At 38.2% G+C, this 21,397-nt stretch overlaps 1 protein-coding gene across 5 annotated transcripts in view; it reads left to right on the top strand.

Moving 5' to 3' along the window:
• Nucleotides 1-368: 368 nt before the first annotated feature.
• SCAPER (S-phase cyclin A associated protein in the ER) overlaps nucleotides 369-21,397 on the top strand; it is a 165,846-nt gene continuing 144,817 nt past the window's right edge. For 2 of the 5 annotated variants that reach the window (XM_037393738.1, XM_037393734.1), the window contains exons 1-5: nucleotides 369-424; nucleotides 2,338-2,413; nucleotides 4,224-4,341; nucleotides 11,430-11,500; nucleotides 18,115-18,312. In XM_037393738.1, coding sequence (XP_037249635.1) covers nucleotides 369-424; nucleotides 2,338-2,413; nucleotides 4,224-4,341; nucleotides 11,430-11,500; nucleotides 18,115-18,312 — 519 coding nt within the window. Of the gene's footprint in view, nucleotides 425-472; nucleotides 684-811; nucleotides 1,103-2,337; nucleotides 2,414-4,223; nucleotides 4,342-11,429; nucleotides 11,501-18,114; nucleotides 18,313-21,397 lie in introns of those variants that run through there. The other 3 variants (XM_037393735.1, XM_037393737.1, XM_037393736.1) reach the window with 3 other exon arrangements.

Here is a 21,397-nt window from a genome sequence, read left to right as displayed (position 1 = left end):
GCCGGCGGGGAACGGGCTGGGCGCTAAGGCACCGACCGCCATCCCCTTAGCGGTCCCGTCAGCCCGGGAAGCCAGGCCTGACGGCTCACGGGGCCGGCAGGATGGACCCCGGGGATAGATGGCCCCTGGCGACAGCCGGCCCGGCAGGCGCCAGGGGCCGCAGTTGCCTCCTCCCGCCGCCCCGGAGCCCCTCCGGGCACTGCGCGCCAGACCGCGGCCGGCGGGAGGCAGCCGAGTGAGGCAAGGCCGCGGCCCCCTCTCCTCCCCGCGTCGGGCGGCGCATGCGTGGCAGCGGCCGTTGGGCCGGGCGCGGCGAGCGGCAGCGGGCGGGCACTGGCTCGGGCGGGCGGCCGCGGGCGGCGGGTGCGATGACGTCACCGCGGCGGGACGCGCGCGGGCGGGACGGCGCGGCGCGGCGGAGAGCGTGAGTGGCCGCTCCGCGCGCCCCGGCGCGGGGGAGGGGCGCGGCGGCAGGGCGGTGCGGGGCGCGGCGGCGGGCCAAGATGGCGGCGGGCCAGCCCTTTCCCTCCTCCGCCCCGCGGAGCCCCCAAGAGCCGCCCCTGCGGGCGGCTCCGGGCCCTCGGCCTGCCCGGGCGGCGCGGCCCAGCCTGGTCGCTGCGCGGAGCGGAGCTGGGTTGAGGAAGCGAGGCCGGCTGTTGCAGGCGGCCGGGAAGCCCGTGGCGGTGAGCGAGGCTGGGGGGGGGTCGGTCAGGCCTTGCCTTGCTGTGTGGGAGAGCTTGGCCCCGCACCGGCGGGCCGCCCTGCCTCAGCCTCGCGGCGAGGGGCCGGCCCCGCCTCCGCGCCCGCCTCCGCGCCCGCTCCCGCAGCCTGTGAGGAGACGGGAGGGGCCGGGCCGCCAGTGCGGGCTGCGCAGGTCTGCCGTGCCGGCGGGTGGGCGTTGAGTGTGCGGAAGGGAGAGGCACGCACGCTGGGAGAACTGGCTGTAAACGCTGAAAAACGGCCCTAAGGCGTATAAGTATCTGCATTTTAGAAACTGTGAACGACGCCCCTGGTTTGAGCCTGGTGCCCTTCCCGTGCTGTCAGAGAGAAAGCCGTGGTTACAAAAGGTGACGGTGCAGGAGGTCTTGCAGTGTACTCAGGGGTAGGGTTTGTCATTCTACACGTTCTAAACACAGTTTCATGTTTCTAAATTATTTCCAAGTGTGTTGCAGTACTAGGAAAATACTTGGGCCCTCAGGTTTTTTCCTCGAATATATATGTCAATTTAATGAGCTTTTGTTACATATGGATTATAATTCAGTTAATTCGGTGGGCGAAAGATACTGCAGTGTTTCAAGGGTGCTGGTGCTGGGCCTGTCCTGATGTCTGAAGTGATGCTGAAACACAATCTTACTTTCTTTTCAAAAAGTGACCTTACTTCAGCCAACTGCAGAATGTTCCAGTTTTCATAGGCTCAGTAGGTTGTCTTAAAGCATACAAACGTGCAAATCTTAACAACTGCCTGCTTCTTGACATGGGTTTTGGCTATTTTTTGGAAGAATCAGCAATTTCTGAGGAGTATTGAGAGTGAACAGCCCACTTAAAGCAGTGTAATTAATGATAAAAGACCAACAAAATCCAACTTGGTATGTGATTAAAGGTTAATCTTGTTCAGTTGCCTAATTTCTGGTAGAGTGTAAGTATCTTTAACTTGTGGTTAGCACCTCATTCTTCAGAAGAGTGAGAACTTGCAGGAGAATGTTTGCACTTTAGTCAGTAGCTGGCTAGAATTTATTTCAACCTTGAAGCTCAGAGTTTAATTTTATCACAGTTGTGGAAATTCTTGATAAACCTATAAATATTTAGTCCCAGGCACTTCTGCATTTGTGGCAATGGTTCTGAAGCTCAGAACCACTTTCTCAGAGCTGACTTCCTCAGAAACCATCACATCTGTTTTTAGAAATGGCAACACAAGTTTTCAATTTTATTTTGCTTCACCACTAATAACCTGGTTCAGATTTTTTAGTGTGTCTTTGATTCGTTTTTCTTCTTGAAGCAGTAACAAACTTGCCTGGTCCTCTATCACAGGAAAGATTATTCTGCTTGCCATTCAGTATTCTAGAGCAGTCCATGCAATGATATTTTTTTTTAGAGTTTTAACATTCTCTATATTGTTTACTGACTTACTATGTATACATTTACATTTTTCTGTATGGTCATTCTGTTTTCTTGGGCTACTTTTAATAAGGAGCAATGCAAACACTTCATAAATAAAACTATCTTCTGAAAGCGTTACTGAGTCATCTGATGTCTGTGACATAAATGCTGCTAAGTACATAAAATTAATTTTAGAAGTGGTTTAAGTAAAAACAATGAATTGCATTTATTTTGACACAGGTATGAAAACTCAATGGGGTCATCCAAAAATGTAATAAGTGAGCCTGTTGATGTGGAGGAAGGCTATAACATAATGGTAAGACATTCAGCTGTTATAACTATGGTAGGATTTTTCCTACTGAAAGAAAAAACTAGTTTTTCTTGTTGGGATTAATTGATAGATCGATTCATTTGTACGTTCTCTGAAAGTATTGATTCTAGAAACTGAATTAATTCAATTTATTAATGCCATGATGAGAAACCTTCAAAAAACGAACTTTACTGTAGAAGGAATTTGAGTATTACCTCTGGTTTGGATTGTTTCTATTTCTGTTAGTATATAGAGGTTTTTGCACTTTAAGATACTTGTTTTGGCTGATTCCCATTTTAAACAGATTTCACCCAACTTGCATTCCAGTGTAAGTGCATAATGTTTAGTTACACCAATAGAGTGATACTCTTTGAAGTAGCTGAGGTTAGAGCTGAAGTAATTTCTTTGAGAATGCAATGGATGAAATGGATGGGTTTGTTTATAGCAAGGTATTTTTATATATATGAACAGTTTAGTACAGATACTGTTTTTTAATGTGCTTTGCTCGGGTTTCTTTGGACCAAAATACTTAATTTGCTTTATTTCATTATGCTTTCCAAAAACTCACTTATATAGCAGTGCTATTTTTTTTTTTCTTGCTTTTCATTGTATTACATGGTAATATCTCTAGGTAGGTCTGTGGAGCACTAGATGGCACACTGTGGCTTTGAAACAAGCAACTGCGGACATCTGTATGAGAGAAACCTAAGTTATATCCTACTGTATAAGCATTGAAGTAAAAGCAGTTTCTCATTTGTGTTGGTTTTCCTACAACCTTAATAAATTACAGCCACTTTTCTGCTATATTCAGTTTTACTGTATTTTCTTTGTAAAGATGTACTGGTACAATAAAACAAAGTGGTTGCAGGCTTGAGTCCTCTGATGGTAAGAATGAAAAGAGGAGACATAAGTCTTCTGATGAGTGCTATAGAAAGTCAGCCTGTCCGTGCCTGAAGTGAAGTTTAGATTTATGCAACTTCTTTGTGGTTAAGTTTGACAGTATTTAAAGGTAACTTGGTCAGCAGTTTTATGCTATTGTGGTATGTGAATTTATCTTTACAGTATATAGTTTGGCTTAGTTTCAAATTATTTTCTGAGGAATAACTCAATACTCTGTAGAAGAGGCAAGATTTTATCTAATTGACATCTGTCAGTTGATACAAGTATTTCTTAATACATTCGGTTTCAAATGTCTTAGGATGGTGTGTTTTTCAAGTGCAAAGAAGTATGTCTATTAGGTAAGCAAAGTTCATCTTCAGTGTCTCTCATTGTTTTTGATCATCTGCAGCTTTATAGTAACAACAGCTAACTTCGGTTGCCAGAAAATACTTTCTGGGTTCCTGTCTTCTCAGTAAAATAGAGGTGGTTTTTTTTAATAAATATTTCAGATTATTCTGATAGATCTTGTGCCTTTCTCCAGGTTCTCTCCAGTAAGCTAACATGTGCAGTTTGGTCTCATGCAGCTTTTATCTTGAATAATAAGTTATGACTAACACAAGGTAACAAAAACATCTGTGGAGTCTACTCTGATGCTCTAGCAGCATTGACAATCAATTAAATGAAGGTTAAAAATGTGTGTCGTAGACATATCCACACTGAGGGCTGGGTAGTAACTCTCATGTCATATTGATGAATCAGTTTGCTTATGCAGAGAAATGGTTCTGCAAATTAATATGTATACCTGTTTTGGATATTTGAGGAAAATTCAGGAACTGCGCACCCCATTTTGAATGGTTTAACCATATATTGGATGAAATTAGCATGTCAAAACAAAAATTTAGATGTTTTTTTCCATCACTGTATTTCTTGTTTTCAGGCTTCTTTTCAACGTTCTAATAGCCATGACAAAGTGAGGAAAATAGTTGCAGAAGAAGGACGTACAGCAAGGAACCTAATTGCATGGAGTGTTCCACTGGAAAACAAGGATGATGATGGTATGTATTCAGCAGTCTTCCACCAGCTTTTTCTACTTCCATCCCTATGTTCACTGGAGTTGCTTGCCTGGAAACTTGTTTCTTACAGAGGATTTCTTTATTGAAAAAAAAAAAGAAAAGGAAAATAAAAGGTGATGTTTAGTGTACTTGGTATAGTTTTAAAGCTTTTTTCCAAAATGCACCCTGCAATTGACAGATCGCTTTATAAAACCTTCACAGCGATAGATTAAAAACTGTTTTCATTCTGTCTGTAAGCAATCTCTAAGGCTGTTCTGTTTTGCTGATACTATCAACGTACTTGCATAATATAATACTGTTGTCTTAAACTGACCTCTTCTAACTTGGGAGTTCAGAATTGTAGGGATGGCTTAGAACAATCCAACAAATTCTCTCTATGCTCTAAAACAAGTAAGTTTGGAAGTATCACTTCAGTCTTTGGTAAACATCTGTGAAGAATCTGTAAGGAAGGGGATATGGGGAGACAGTTTTCCACAGTGCAAGTCCTCAGAACAGTTTTGTTACTGTTGGAATATTCTCTTGTGTTATGATGACTTAAGGAGCCAGGAATTGACTTCAATTTTTATACTATTCAAGCTGTTCCAGATATCGGAATGCTGTTTGTAGGACTTCATCTCAAGTATTTTTGTAGCTCAGTCTCTGTGCAGGTGCTGCTGCTTTTGAGACTTAGGCAAGAGTGTTAGAAGTAAATTATTATTTTTTCTTTTTTTGCTGTGAAGGTGGTTGAACACTGGAACAAGTTGCCTAGAGAAACTGTGGGCAGTCTTCATCCTTAGAGATGCTCAAAACCTGGCTGGACATAGGCCTGGGCAGCCTGCTGTAGTTGACCCTGTTTAAGCAGGGAGGTTGGGCAGATCTCTAGCAGTTTCTTCCAACCTCAGCTGTTCTGTGATTCTGCCAGTGGAGAAGATACTTTACACAAAGTTATGTCTAAGTTAGAAGATAATTAACCCTTATGTTTGAAGCAAACTGACGCAAAGTTGTAACTGTCTGTAGCTTTAAGATGTATTTGTGATATTAATTTTTTTTAAAGCTGAAAAATCTGAAGTCACAGAAGACAGTGAAAGACAGTGGGTTGCTTGAAACCTATTTATATGTTTGTACATGGACAAACGGAATCGAAATGTAGAACCTATAAGGTCTCATTAAGGAAGTTGCATTCATTTCAGAAGGCATAGCTGTACCTCTGTTGAACAGTGACAAGCAGAATGACAGTTAATTTACATTACATCCTAAACCTAATTACAAGCATCCACATTTACAAGCTTTGGTTTCAGATTCTGACCCTTTCACTTCAGTGTTGTCCCAGCTGTCTTAGTACATTTTGTATAGCAGCATTTTTAGTAAGCACTAGCTGGTCAGCAGGAAAACATATACTGGAATCTTTGTTATCTACACGTAGGAATAGAAAATAGAAATAAATTTAAGACTTGAGCATAATTTGAGCAAGTAGAATGCATACCTCACAGCTTTGGATTTTATGCAACAGCTACTGAGTTTATTATCGTGAATATGTGAGTTTTTAGGTGGGCCAGTTCTGTGTTCTTGTGACAACTTTGTTTATGTCTGTCTCTGGAAGATGCATTTATCTGTTTGCTAGTCTTACATTTGCTTGCATATTCTTCCATGTGTTAGTAGATCCACTGATGTTGGACTAGTCACATGTCATTTACGCAGAATAGAATTGGGGGCCAAAGTATTTCTAGTTTCTAAATTACACTTTTGGGGAGGTAATAGTATGAATGAGTGTATGCAAAAGGAACATGGAGTATGTTTCTCCCAGTATTTTTTGAGCTACTTGTGAGTTGATTCAATTTCTGTTTAAAGAGTCTTTTTATTTTTAAATGCTACCTTGCTTGTAATATTCTTTTAGAAACTTGCAAGTAAGACTTGAAAATGAATTTTTGTGAGTTTTAGATGAGTGTCTGCTTTAACATTTTCTGCCGAAACATGAAGAATGAATGTAAAAGTGAATTTTTAGCCTTCATTAAATAGTTGTATGTATGATAAGTAAAATCCAGGTAGCTATATTAATTTCCTTCTTTTGATTGTATCAGCACCATTGTAATTTTCAGACTTTTTGTCACTGGTGCTTTTTCCTTTCTAAAATTTCTTCATTAAATCATAGGCTGACCTTTTTGCACAATACAAGGATCTGATGATGATTGCCTGATGGATAATTTCCCTGTGGAAAGGAACTTGTGGCTAATGAAAGTCTGGCAGAACCAGATCCTTTATCTCTTGACCCTTGTCTTGTCATAGGTGGTATATATGTTGATGTCAGTGAGCTCTGATTTACTTTATGCTGATCTTTCAGTATGTATTTTGTCCCTGAGGAGTGATACAACAATATTACGAATTAGGACAGTCCTAACTCGTTCAGGGTTTGTGTAAATCAGGCCAAAGGTTCAGGTTACCTGAGCCAATCCAGCAACTCTTCTGTATGGAATTCTGTCTTTGGACATTTTCCTCTGCTTGTAATGTTCAGAAGTGTTGCTTTGGCAGTAACAGTGTGTGATTTAACATTTTATATTACATACTGTTACTCATCATAAGATCCGTCCTCTGAAACAGTGAGGGTATGGGCATTTGCTATTACTAGTGGTAGTGTTAATAGAGGGTTAATAAACGCTGGATTCAGTTTTTCCAGGTTGTATCCTTTCTTTTTCTGTTTCCTTTTAAAATTGTGTGCTTGTATCCTTCTTACCATTTAACTTTTCCTCTGAAAGACTTGTGTATTTTTTTCTAGAGGACACGGGTAAAAGAGCAATAACGAGAAGAATTGCAATTGGAATGTTCCGATTCCTTAATGGAAATACATAGTTCTATCAGTAAGAAATATTTTCTTAAAAAGAAGAGAGATTGCTGGAATGGCAGGTGGCACTTCTGTTACATGTTTTGGGGCAGCATGCACCCTTGTTATGTCAGATCTGAAAATGTAGTTATGAATACAGATCAATGACACGAGAAAATCCAGAACGTGGTGGCATAGGTCTAAAAGAGATAGTGACTGTTAACACATTTCAACTGTTGAATTAGAATGCTCCTTCACAGAATTCATTAATATGCAGCAGATTCTGTTGGATAGACTAATTAACAATGCAGTTGACTTTGTGTCCCAGGAGGAGGGTCTTATAACTCTGAAAAATTCACTAGTCTGATACTCTGTCTCCATAATGAAATTTGCATTCCAAAGCTATGGCCACTAATAGCATATCACAGTCACTGCTCTTGGGAAATCATGATCATTCTAATAGAAGATTTCAGAATTTTTACTTTTTGTAATTATTTTACATGCCTAGCATGAAATTTGAGGCACTGCACGCAGATAAGCACTACACACGCATTTTGTTACAAAATTTAAGGGATGATACTAGCAACAGTTAAAACATCACAGAAGCTTGACATTTAAGTGTTAATAGAAGGTAAGTTACCTTTGGAACTTTGAGATGTGTCAAAAAATTGGAAGATCTTCTATTTGAAACTGTTACCTTCTTATTTTCTACTTGTTCAGAATCATTTGAACCCTAGCCATGCAGAATTCATTTGTAGATTAAGCATTTCAGCATAAGGAAACATATTTTATTGGTTGAAAGGTACCTGGCACATTTGGGGAGTCTGCAGTATAATCTACTGCTTTAGCAAGAGCCTGATGGAGTAAATAGGTTTTACAGTATGTGATGAAAGTCATGAAACTTGGCTTTCTTTGGCCAAGTAAAGGAGTTGTAACAGTCATGACTGAGAACACTGTGTGTAAGCCTTAGCAGCATTGGATCTGATTGTAACTGGCAGAACATAACCTGAAGGGAAGGGTAGCCTTTGAGGCTCATAACTTTCAAACCTTGAATTTCACTGAAATGAATGGAAATCCACTCTAGTCTTGGTAGGTGAATATAGGGTCATTATATTCTGGATGAGGCAGTGATTTTTGTAAAAGTAATTTTTTTGTTTTGTAAAATTAGTTTTGTGCAAAATATAATGCTGTAATACAATCCAGAGGTGGAAAACTAGAGAATTTTGGTTATATCCATGCTTAAAGGCAGTAATTTTCCTAGATCCTTAGCACTGTACAGTTAGAAAAATCTTACCTACTACTGCTCAGACTTTTTAAAATGTATGGTTTATAATAATATTAGAAACTTCAATGTGCTTCCTCAATTAGGCGTCAAAAATAATCAGTCTCATCTAGTTGTTTCCTCCAGGCAGATGCCTCTGCCTTACTTTAAATGAGGTTCAGGCAACCAGGTCTTATCCCCAAGCCTCATTTTTGCAAAACAGTTTCTTAAGGTGGGTGACTGCACCAGCTGGGCTGGATCCTGGGGTGCAGACTGGTGATATGTAGCAATGGCATTATGATGTAGACTGGCTGTCTTGCAGGTTTTGTACATAACATGGCAGAGAGGTGACAGAGCAGATTTGCCATACTGTATATAAGAACTGGAGGCAAACAACAAAATGCTTACCTAGTTGTATGCTCAACTTTGTTCAAGGAGATGAGAAAAAATATAATTGAAAATTGTTATCATTCCTGCTGAAGGTCTGGTGATGAACAGTGTCAAAGGCACTGAAACAACATATACAGTTATCTCTGCCATAGTGAGGACAGAAATGAGAGCTGTTATTAATTAAACTTAAAGGCAGTTCCCACATTTCTCACATCATTAGAAGTATCCAAAAGAGAGAGATAAGAGGGATGATTGTTGAGATGGTTAGTATAAAAGATAGTTTTTGAAAATAGTCTATCAGTGGCTTTTTTTTTTTTGAGATACTAGCACCTCAGCTTTTTGTGACAGGAATTCTTCACAAATCAAACCCAGTGTGCTTCATATTTAATTACCAGACAGAGAGGAAATGGACTTCAGGTGTAAAATACAACTGTAGCTCCCTGAATGCTGCATAATTTTGCTACTTCATATATTTCACATTGGCAACTTAATAGCTAATGAGATGATCAGCTTTGGTCACTATTGTTCTTTCCTTAAAATTCAGAAAATTCCTAGTGGGTAATGCCCTTCATACATCATTGAGTTTCTATGCATCTCATAGCAATGCTAGTATTGTATAGTTACATACCAGTAGTCACTGAACATATGCATAACCATTGAGAAGTGATCTTTTGTTCTCACTGCTTGTCAATATAAAAGGACAAAAGCAGAAAGGAAGATATCTTTTAATAACGAGAAGCACTTACTAGAAGAGAAAGAATACTAAAGCTCAGAAACGTGTCTGTTGCTGAAATACAAAACTTTTTGGCCTCTACACCTTAAGAAAAAATTAGTCCTTGCTACATACTATTTGCTTTTAAGTTCGCAAAACCTGTTATTTCTGTAAGTTTTGTTTTCCCTACGTGCCTACCTTGTATAGGAGTGCCTGAAAACTTGCTTTTGTCTTTACAGGGGACTTGTTCATGCGTTTCCCAGTTCTTAGATGATGGAATAGTGTTTTGTTTTTTGTAGAATCTAAAGACTGCAAATTAATTTTTTTTTGTTCAACTGTCTTTTTTTAATGTTAACATACCCATATTTGTAAGCCTCTTCACTGTGGAAGTTTGGTATGCCATTGCATTCCAGATCTTGTCTTTGCAGAATGTAGATCAGAAGAGAGACTTTGATGATTGAAATATTTCAGTTATCATAATTCTGACACGGAAATGATCTGCAGTTTAACCTTTTTTGTGGATAGAAATTTTTTATATGTATGGTAGCTGAATCAAATTTTTTTCCTGGATACTGCTAAATTGAGTTCAGTATATCAATTTGTACCTGTTGTTTTGGCTAATCTACATGTTAAAAATTAATTATCAAGCAAATAATTTTTAATTTGCTTCAAAATAAAGGCCTTGTTTAGTGGAATAGCCAGTGATGCAAACCAGCTGTACAAACCAGCTGTACAAATGCTTGATTAAGAAAGGTTTACAGCTGCTTTACATAACCAGCACAATGTAAAACAGCTGGGCTGTGTTAGGGAATTTGGCCTAAGAACTGTTCAAAGCTCAACTGGACAATTCTGAAATTCAAGAATGATTTCCATGGACTAGGAAGGAGCTATATTCAACTAATACATTTATTTGCTTGGCTTCATCCAGCTAAATATAATCTTGAAACTTTTACTTGGATGTAATCTGTGCTAGAGAGTATTCTTGCCATAGTATTTTTTCTTAACTTTCTTACATTTCTGGTAATTGGATCCTGTGATTTTCATGTTGTGCAAGCTAGATACTAAATTGGAGGAATAAAATGTAAATTTAATTTTTTTTAATTACCCATGAGCAAATTTCAATAAATGAAGACATATCAGGTAGATCTAGGCTAACATAAATTTATCTATGCAAAGATAACTTTTAATCAGTTAAGAAACTGGTGCAATGTAGTATTGAGACCTGAAATCATCCTTTGTGACTGTGGGAATTTTAAACTGATTTTGGAAGCATAGTTGCCAAAGTCACTTCATATAAGCAGTGGTTGTAGGCAGGAACATTTGAGAAGGCATTCCAGATCTTAAGGGGATTGACTTAACTCTGTGAATGTTTTTCTCTCTTCCTTTGGCGACCTAAATGTAGGTGAACCACATCCAGTCCAAAGTTCTGTTTTTCCCAGTCTGTCTTGGCAGAAAATATTATGTCTGCTGGTAGGTTGTTTGAACAAGGAGAGAAAAACTAAATACATTTGGGTTTCCTTAAGAAAGATATTCCTTCCCTTAATTCTGTAATATGTAATTGAACAGTCATTCAAGAGCAGACTAGTTTTAAAAATCTAAATAGAAAAAAAATCTAAACAGAAAAAAATAAAAGTATTTGACACGATATGATTTTCAGAGGCACTGAGCACTTAAGTAGGTTATTTTTGTTTAATGAAGTCTATTTCTTGCCTTTCTTTGCATTTTTTTTTTTGTGTTTTCTGGCATTATCTACATTCTGAACTGTGAAATATATATTTGGAATATAAAATCTTACAAACCTTTTAACTCATAAATTGTGCCCATATCAGTACATTACAAGATGAGATATGTACATTTTAGAATGCTCTAATTAAAAGTTTTATTGTGGATTAAAACAGTTGCTTCTTCCACAGGAAAATCAAAATGGCAAGCTGGTGGAAAAACAAAGAGGGTGACTCAAGGAGCACACAAGACTGTAAAACAGGTTATCTGCTAATTTCTTATTAACATGAAATTTATGCCATAAAAATGTTCTGTGATATTGTTTATACATTGTTGTCTGAATAATGCATATGTAATACTGTGCATACATTGTATTTTTAAAGCATAGAAGTTTCAAAGTCAAGTATTTAGAAGTTAAAAAATGCCAGAATTCAGGTTATATTCCTCAGCCTTTACTTTTGGCACTTCCTAACTTCTGGAATCATGACTCTCTGGCCTTAAATTTATTTTAAGGCAAGTGCTGTTCAGTAAAATGATACAGGATATTCTCCCTGTAAGCTTGACGCTTACACAAAGGTTGTCTTTCTGCCTGATTTCTAATTTGAGGAAATGCTTTATTTCTTGACCTCAAGTGTTAATGGCTGAAATCAATATATCCTCTTTTGGAAAAAAATTAGTCCAGGTGAGTAAAACTGAGAATTATAACTGGAAAGCAAGTCCAAATGAGAAGTGCCAAGAACAAGCTGCTCATAATATTTTTTTTTCTATGTGACTGACAGACTTTATTACATTAATAAACTGATACCTCAGTCTTTCCTCATGTTTAATATTGAACAGTTGCTTTTTTTGATTACTGGATTTAGCTATTATTATGGCTAATTTAGTATTTTGAGACTAAAATTTTGAGTCAGATTTTGATAATAGGGTGTATGGGAGATGTTAATTTTTAGTGGAGAAAAAAGGAAAAAAAAAAAGAAAAAATGTTCTGCTTTCATAGAGATGTATTTGCATCTTTAAAATAGAGGCATGTTATTTTCCCAGTTTAGTTTAGCAGCTATGAACCTTGTCTTCTCCCTTTGTGTATTAAATATAAAAATGCTGTGTATCCCAGTTTTCTTTTTCTGTGAGGGTGGGATTTTATTGATGTAAGGGTTTACCCTCAGAACCTTTTGGGTGTAAAAGTAATGTACTGCATAGTTTGGGCTCTGTTTATTTTAGTCATTTGGGATTATTTAAATACTAGGTTTTCAGGAAAATACTTGATCGTTACTCAGTAGCTCTGTGTGGGATCGCTATACTAAACCTGCGTTGTAGAAGCAGCGTATTTGTGGTGGGTATAGTTAAGGTTTGAAATTGGCTGCTGAGTGCCTGTGCATCTTGGCACTTCAGTTTGGCATTCAGCACCTTTATTTCTACTGCGTTTTAGACACTGGATACTGCTGTAAATTGGTGAGGTTTTTTGTTAACTCATGTTGAGCCTTCAGTTCTGATTTTCTTTTACATATAAGTGAGCCACTGATCTCAAAGAAAATACTTTCAAAAACTCTTTCGTATGATCTTATCAACCTCATCTTCCTCTCAGTTTGGCACTGGCAAATCTACATTCAGTGAATTTTGGCATCCTGAGGATAAGTATACACTTCGTACTTGCCAGAACTCCAAGGCAAGTTACTGAAACTATTTTGGGGTGAGGGGAAGAGATTCAGTTTTAACATTACTTTCATCATCCACACTGAGTTACTTGACATGTAAGAAGGAATAGACCCATGTTTCTTAACTTCAAAAGCACAGAAGCTTTCCATTTTCTGCAGCTGAAAGTTTGAACTATCACTATGAGGGAGACTATATGAGCTAGCCCCTCTGAATTTTTGCTGTTCTTAGGTGGGTTTTTTGCTCTTGTGAGGGCAAACTTCATTGTAGGCCTCCTAGATCATGTCTATGGAAGCCATCATCACACTTCGGGTAAACATGCATAGCATTTGAGGGTAAGGCCAAGACAAGCTATTTTTTGGTGCGTTTGAATCCACTGATTATTTTCTTATTTTTTTAACATGCAATGGTCTGCAAAGTTGTTGAAGACAGGTTAAATTTTGGGTAGGTGTATTGTCAAAGGCTAAGGACTCTGAGATTGCTTAGAAGATACAGAAGTAAGTACTTATATCCTGTTAAGAATGATCTGTAGAAATTTGCAGGACTGGAGCTTTAGAACTCTGTTCATCTGTGTCTTTGCGTCTTGCCAGTAGAAAGAGGCTTGTGCCTCAACTACTAACAAAAGTGAAAATTCTGATAAGAGTTAGTTGAAAGCGCTAGGCACAAAGATGTAGGTGGAGTTTAAGTGGCTTGGGTATAACTCCTTCTTGGTGAAGATACAGTATCATTGCCTTATCGTTCTTCAGACTACATGTTAGAAATACTTTGTCCTGTGCCCATACGTTACCTCAGAATACCAGAGAGCTTGAGAGATGATCGTGTCTGGAAATTGAGTTTCACTACTGTGTCACTGTCAACCTGAGGTTGACACTGAAAATTATGATCTGGTCATAAGTACATCTTTCTAATAAATACTGCTTAATTAAAACTTAATACCAGGAAGGATGAATAAGAATAATAAAGCTATATCTGTACATCAGTACAGAAACTAGTCTTGAGAAGTCTGTACCTGATCCAGCATTTCTTGCTTTCTATAGTGAAAGGTTAGTTCGATTCATTAGAAAGTCTACTTAAGATGCTTACAAGTAAAGGTTCTGCGGAACAATGTACAGATTAACCCATAAATCCTGTTTGCATTAAACATTTGTACAGAATATAGCAGTCTGTGTAAAATATAAAAATAGTGTTTGCTGCAACCCTTAAATTTAGGTGAGGACTGGCTTTCATTTCAGTAAAGTTGATGCCAGTCAAACTTAATTGCAAGTAGCTTATCTGAGTTTGATCTTTTTTCATGGCATTTCTGGAGGCTGAAGTACCAAACATGGGACATGATTTGGGTTCTTCTCTGAAAATTGACTTATATTTCCTTGAGTGATAGATGCCAGGCTGTGACAAATTTAAATGTACAGTATTAGAACTAACTTGTATCAGGAACTTAAATATTATTTCTATTAGCTAACCACGAACGTAACGCCTGCCTGCTTATGTGATCGTGTTTACATGAAATTTGCTAATTTAGGAGTTTGCATCCTTTCAAGGGTATTCTGGAATATGAGTAACTGTAAATGTTGCTTAGGGTTTAGACACTAGAAATCTGCTTACAGGGGTAAAAATGGAACTGCCACAATTTAGAGTAGTTAACACAGTTCAGCATGCTGTTTTCCTGGTTAAAATGTGGCTGACATAAAAGAGAGATGATAAATCAATGCCAAATATATGAATAACATTTATTGCTAAATATCAAAACATATTCCATAACACTGTCTCACAGATAGATTTGAAAATCCATCTTTCAAATAGTAGGAATTATGCGTAGTTCCCGTTCCAGAACTACTGATCCTTTATATCAACAGTATTAGCTGAATCAGTAGAATACAACATTACTAAGGGCACATTTTGTAAATTTATAAAGGCAGCAACAGGTAGCGCTGTTATTTTAACACAGCTATTTATGATTCTGTAGTTAAGGTTGTGTCATTATAAACTGTATTTTAAAGGAGGTGTAAATTAGCCAGTGTAAGCTTTGCTTTAAAGTTTTATATACAAGGCCTCAGCTAAGGTGCGTCTTGTTCTCCACGCAGCTCTTTAAGAGGTGACTCTTCTGTCATAGAAGAAAAAATACGAAATACTCTGACATATGAAACCTTTCAGAAACTCCTGTTCATTGGTCATTTATGACTTGCATCTTTTCTGAACATGTCTCTTGTGCATACATTAGCTGGGGTTCATATGGAGTACATTTAGAGCATTTTGAGATATATGTAAGGGTAGCAGAGATGTTAGTATGACTGTAGTAAATCAGATCCCATTTTTTCCCCTTTCAATGGAAAAAATCAGAATTTGAACACAAATATAGGTGAGGCATTTTGATAGCACTGGGTCTACCTCCCTAATTCCAAAGTGGAATTTTCTGTGTTTGATGCCGTGTGGTACAGGTAGTCAGAGCACTGGAGGAAATAAGCAGACTGGAACCCAGAGAAGCTACTGAAGAAATAGGGCTTCGGAGTTTATGAAAGAGTTTTGCAGATTCTTCGTGGCAGGGTTCAGTTCCCTTGCAATGGGAAGCTGTATTTATGGTGTGAATTTATCAAATAAAGTTCCTGAAATCTAGAGAAGACAGACATTTGTAATGTTAAATACAGTGATTGAAAAATTTGATTATTGCCTACTTTCCCATCTGTAATTTGAGCATGAGAAACAAGGAGTTAATTTACATGTTTCTTAAACATGCAGGGAACTTCTTGTAGCTTAGGCACAATTTGTTGGAATTCAAGAGGAATCCGCAAAGAACAAAGATCCTCTTAAGGAGAATGAGGAAAACTTTCTCTAGACTTTGTACAATCTTTGGGTCTCTAGTCTATATATTTTTGTCATTAAAATGTTAATTATAGCTCTTCTTTAAAAGTACTGTGATTGATAAGTCCATCTAAAACTATGCTATGGTCCTGATTACTCTGTATTGCCTACAGTCTAAAATGACTTCTCTGTAAGAATTCTCTTTCTCCAAGTATAAGCTTACCTGCCATTAAACTAATCTTTTGACACTAAACGTTTCCCAGCTTTTTACATAAGGGACAAAAAGGCTTGAATCCCAGTCAGTTGTTCTGTGATTTCTGGTTAGTGATTAGGTATTGTAGTTATAAACTCTGCTTATTGCCTTCTGTGCAGTGTTGGTTTTGATTGTTTTTATTCTGTCAAAAAAGTAGAGTTTTTAGAGTGGAATTTTGCAGTAATCCCTACAAGTGTATTCCAGTAAGAACTGATTTTCGGGAGATCTATGCCACAGTGGACCAATGCATCAAAACTGCATTAAAGGTGCTATTAAAATGAACGCATCAATGAAAAAAACCCTCAAACCCCAGACTATAATAGCATGTAGCTAATATCTCCATCACAAAATGGCACACATTTGGCCATTACTTTGGGTTTACTGGAGGTCCTTATCTGCCTGGCTACTATGGAATGCAGAAGCTTATAGAAGTCTGGCATGGTAGCAGGATTTTCTGTTTGTTTTTTTTTTTTTTTGCTGTGGGAGAGATTTTAAAGTTTAACAATGACAGTGTCATGGGACCAAGTGCTGATCTGGTATTTTCAGCCCAATAGGCGTGCTTCAGAATCCTTTGCAATATCCGGTGCAGATGAGTGACAGTCTCTCTCTGTCAGGAGATACGTATCCCCATGTGAGCGACTGAGCTGGATGCACAAGGTCAGCAGGTACATAACTTGTGCTTTAACCCCAGCCAGCAATAAGTGCCACACAACTGCTTGCTTGCTCACCTCCCTGCCCCTAGAGGGATGGGAAGGGAAATCAGGGGAAAAGGTAAAGCTTTAGGACTGAGATAAGAACAATTTAATAACTGAAATAAAATACCCGTCAATAATAAGAGTAATGAAAGGGAGGGAGAAGGGGAGAGGATTGAAATCCAAGGGGAGGAATGGAGAGAAAAAAGCCCCAAGTGTGATGCACAATACAGTTGCTCACCACCTGCTGGCCCATGCCCAGCCACTCCCCAGGAAGCGATCTGCAGGCCTTGGCCAGCTACTCCTGGTTTATATACTGAGCATGACATCCCATGGTATGGAATATCCCCTTGGCTAGTTCAGGTCAGCTGTCCTGGCTGTGTCCCCTCCCAGTTCCTTGTGCCCCTCCAGCCCTCCGGCTGGCAGGGCCTAAGAAACTGAAGAGTCCTTGACTTAGTATAAACATTACTTAGCAACAGCTAAAAACACCAGCGTGTTATCAACAGTATTCTCACACCAAATCCAAAACTGCACTGCACAAGCTACTAAGAAGAAAATTAACTCTATCCCAGCTGAAACCAGAACGCCACCAAAGAGGTGGCATAGGTACATAGTGATCCCTCTCTATGCCAGCATTTGTGGAGACAGATACTCTGCCTCTGCTCACATCACATTTAGCGTATTGGTAGTCCTTGCATCTGTGCAGCAAAGCAGTGCTAGATTAGTTAGCCTGCATAATTAACTCTAAAAATCAAAACAGATTTCTTCTAGTTAAAGCTGTTAAACTACAACTTAAAACAGCATCAGGGCACTTTCAGACTCAGTGTAACTAGGAGCAACTTGATTCATTGGCACAGCACTTATATTGGGTTGAACTGAGCTTGTGATGTTAACAATATGGTGAATGGAAATCTCAGTACAAGTAGTCTGAAGTGTGAAAGCTTCCTTTCGTAGCTAATTCAGTGCTTGCTGGCATCTCCTCTGCAGTGTAGCCATAACATACTGATCAAAGGGCTAGCCACATCAGCATTTCACTGACATTAATGCTCATGTATTAGGATGAGGGTTTAATAAGCAATAAAGTTGTATGTAATAACTTGGTGATGGAATATTTGTAGTATAATTATTAGTAAAATGTGATTTTCATCTCTGGATGCCCATACTTGTCAGAGTAAGTTATACAGGATATTGCATTAGAAAATGTAACTTTCCAATGTGCTAAGAGGCAGAATATATTGTACTGTTGTGCATTGTGAATATTTGGTTATAAATGTCAAAGAAACATATTCCGGTTCTACATAGCTGCCGCTCGTATTTAAGGTAAGAAAGCGTGTTTTAAAAAGCTCAAGTCAAGTTTTCAGTTAAAAATGTCTTGTTTACAGATGTTTGAATATATTGAAAAAAATATGTATTGCACAGAAACCCAACCCCTTACCAAACTTCTGGTTTTTTATTTTCCTTTTCCGTTGTATCTTGTTTTTTCAGAGCACTACCATAGACTGTAAATTAACAGCAGCAGCAGCTGGAGATAAAACCTTTGACAAAAGCCCAACAAAAACAAGACAGCCTCGAAAAGTTGATCTGCGAGCTCGATACTGGGCATTTCTATTTGACAATCTCAGACGGGCAGTTGATGAAATCTATGTTACATGTGAATCGGATCAGAGTGTGGTAGAATGCAAGGTAAGTCTTCAGCTGTTCTTTGCTTGTTGTCACATGTCTCTTATTATGCTTTTTTAATACTTTACAGGAAAGCCAAATGAGGAAATAGTGTCTCAGAAACATGTTACTGTTTGATTTGTATTTAGTGAGGGCTTGTAAATAGGAAAACTGATGGCAGCTTTAAGAAGATGCGTTCATTTTAGGCAGTGACTAATTTTTTAAATGTATAAATCTTGTAGGGATGTATATAATGTTATTATATTTCAGCTTTTAAATCAGTTTTTGCTTATTGAGTTCTGATTTTGTTAAATTTTCTGATTGAACGCAATTTTTTTCCCCTCTAATGTTAATGTTCTTTACTGTAGGTGGCACTGTTGTGATTCCGCCTTTTTCACATTCGTTTGCTTCCTGTCAAGTGGCTTAATTATACATTGCTCCCTTTTTGCAGTGATAGTTATTCAACTAATTCTCTCTGTGATGCTAAGAAAGTGATTGGTGGTCAAGTGTAAACAATGTCTGGTTGGGATGTCACTGTAAGGCAAGCTTCCTAGTTTTGAATAACCTGTGTTTGTAATAGCTTGTGCATCTGTTCTACATTTCGTGAGCCATAGAAAGACCAGTGTCATTTAATAAAAATCACTCATTCTTTAGAAATTGAATTTATTGCAAGCCTTAAGAGAAGCCAGAAGAATGAATTTGAAACGTTAAAGATAGGACTTATGTTTTCATATTAAACATGGCTAAAAACTCAACACATTCTGGAAATGATTATCTAATCACTGTAAAAAATCACATATATCAATTTAAGTGAATTTTTTTCTTACAATCTGCATCTAGTTCTATGCTGTAATCAGACATGGCCAAATTGACTCTGAGATTAACATGCAAATATGTTTCATTGAACGCAGGTTTGAAAACTGAACAGTAGCTAGAGGATTCCAAATTGCTGATTGGTCTAAACGCAGTTTAACATGTTGTTACTGAACTGTCTTCCTGCTCAGGGAACTTCTCTGGAGAATTTTTTTTGGTTTAAGAAAATCAGTCAGCCTTGCATGGTAATTAGATTACCATTTTAAACTAGAACAGAAGCGTATTTGTATCTTTATCACATATTTTGGGGTTAGATATCATTCAGCATTTGAATTGTGCTACTTGATCTGTTCTTGGATGGAGATACTACATAGCCTAATTGAAAAGTCTTCGTTTCAGTAGATGCTTGACAATGATGTATGTATCCATGTGTATCAGATTACTTGTTTGTAAAACAAGAGGTGGAAAAAACAAAAATTGAGTAAACAGGGGAGTTCAATGTCATATGTTGTAAAACTTACATAACATTCGTGTTGCTTTTATATTTTAAAAGATCCTTTTTCTCAGCACAAAAAAGTGCTTTACCTGAGTAGCTGGAATATGTGTTTGTTTTACGGTCTTTTGTTTGCGAGAGTTTCTTTCAAATGTTACTGTTAAATGATGATTATCACTCTTGATAAATCACTAAAATTTCTGTTAATTAAGCTATGAAGTATAAAACTGTTTAGTCTGGCACATTATTTTTACTGATGTTTCACTTCTATCAACGCTATTGATTATCATTATTTATTTTGGGGTGGCTATTGTTGACAGATCCAGTCTGGTTTCTGCTAGAGGTAGAGTTGTCAATGTGTTCTAGCTAATGAGTTACAGCAGAATATCGTAACTGCTGTCTTCTGAAGTGACTGCTTTAAGTAAGTCTTAATAGATAAGCATATAACATTTTTGGTACTACATACTTCAACTAGGGAATGATTAAACATGTTAGTGTGGATGTAGTTTTGAATTTGGATGGATTATTTGTGATCACGAACCACAAACAGATGCTTGTGGAAACTGTGTCTTCCTCACCTCTGATCCTGAAAAGCCAGTGCTTGCTGTTCTCCATCAAATGAAATACCTTGTCTAAGTATAGCCTTCATATTTTGGAATATATAGAAAGTGCGTATTGTAGTACCCCAACCTTTTAGGAGTTCATAAATTAAAATCGTGATCTAGTCTCGGAGTTCATTTGGCAAGCAGTATTTGTTAAGAAGCACTCATTTGATGCTGTTTCAAGAGTTCATATAGCTTAGTAGAAGGGCTATGTCCTGCCTTAAAAATAGCTTCACTCAGTCACTCAGATCTTTACAATCTGTCCATTTGTAACTCAGTTCAGGCAAATAATCATAATTTATCTAAAACACACACTTGTTTTAGTGCCTTGGCTTTGGTAGTCCTGTATACATTGCTGTCATGTTACTCCCAAGCAGCAGGTTTCATCCTTTGTCTTGACTGTTCTGATCATGCTTGGTCAATCTTGCAAGATCTTCTGGTCATGCCTTTTCTTGCTACTTGGAAATGTTAAAGCAATGAACAGAGTCTAGATTCCCTGTTGATGTCAGCTTGGGTGTCCACTGTTGCAAGAAAGATGGCTGTAGCAAGGTTCTGTGTTACTCCAGGGGTGGCTCCGACCACTTGAATGTGGAGGATTGGGAGGATGCAAAGTGATTTTATGCCTCTGAATGAGGCATATGTGAATAACAGCGTAGTATGAGGCATAATATGAATTCTGTCTGGTCTAATGAGATACCTCCCTAACTGCTGTCATCAGTAGAATATCAGTAATGTAGATGTGGCATGGCAAAATATGTTAAGCTTCCTTGGCAGGAAAATAACATCTGTAATGTGTGTAGTTCTTTGGGTTTTGGACTTAGGAGGCCAGGTTTAATGCAGTCATGCCATGTCTTGTCTGTCCTTACATAGTCATGATTTTTCGGTCATCCCTGCCATAACTTTTAATATCAGTGGACCAAATTAAATTAACTTGGTGGTCATAGATTTCATGGTGGGAGTATGTGACTAGCTTGAAAGCTGATGTTCTGTTAAGGTTCACATTGCAGAAAAAATTGTGTCAATCTTTATTAAACCAGGGAATTCAGAGAAACAAGAGAAGATAAATGTACTGAGGGAAGAGGGATTGTGTATGTGGTTGTTTCTTGTTTGAGTGAGGATTTTTTTTTTTTTGTTTTAAATAAGAATTAATTGAAGCACATGTCATTGTGTCATTTCTGGCACAAGAGGAATCAGTAAGGAC

This window comes from Falco rusticolus, chromosome 7, assembly GCF_015220075.1.
Source record: "Falco rusticolus isolate bFalRus1 chromosome 7, bFalRus1.pri, whole genome shotgun sequence".
In the NCBI taxonomy this organism is placed as follows: Eukaryota; Metazoa; Chordata; class Aves; order Falconiformes; family Falconidae; genus Falco; species Falco rusticolus.
The sequence above is the reverse complement of the archived record's forward strand: the minus strand, read 5'-3'. Positions and strand labels throughout refer to the sequence as shown.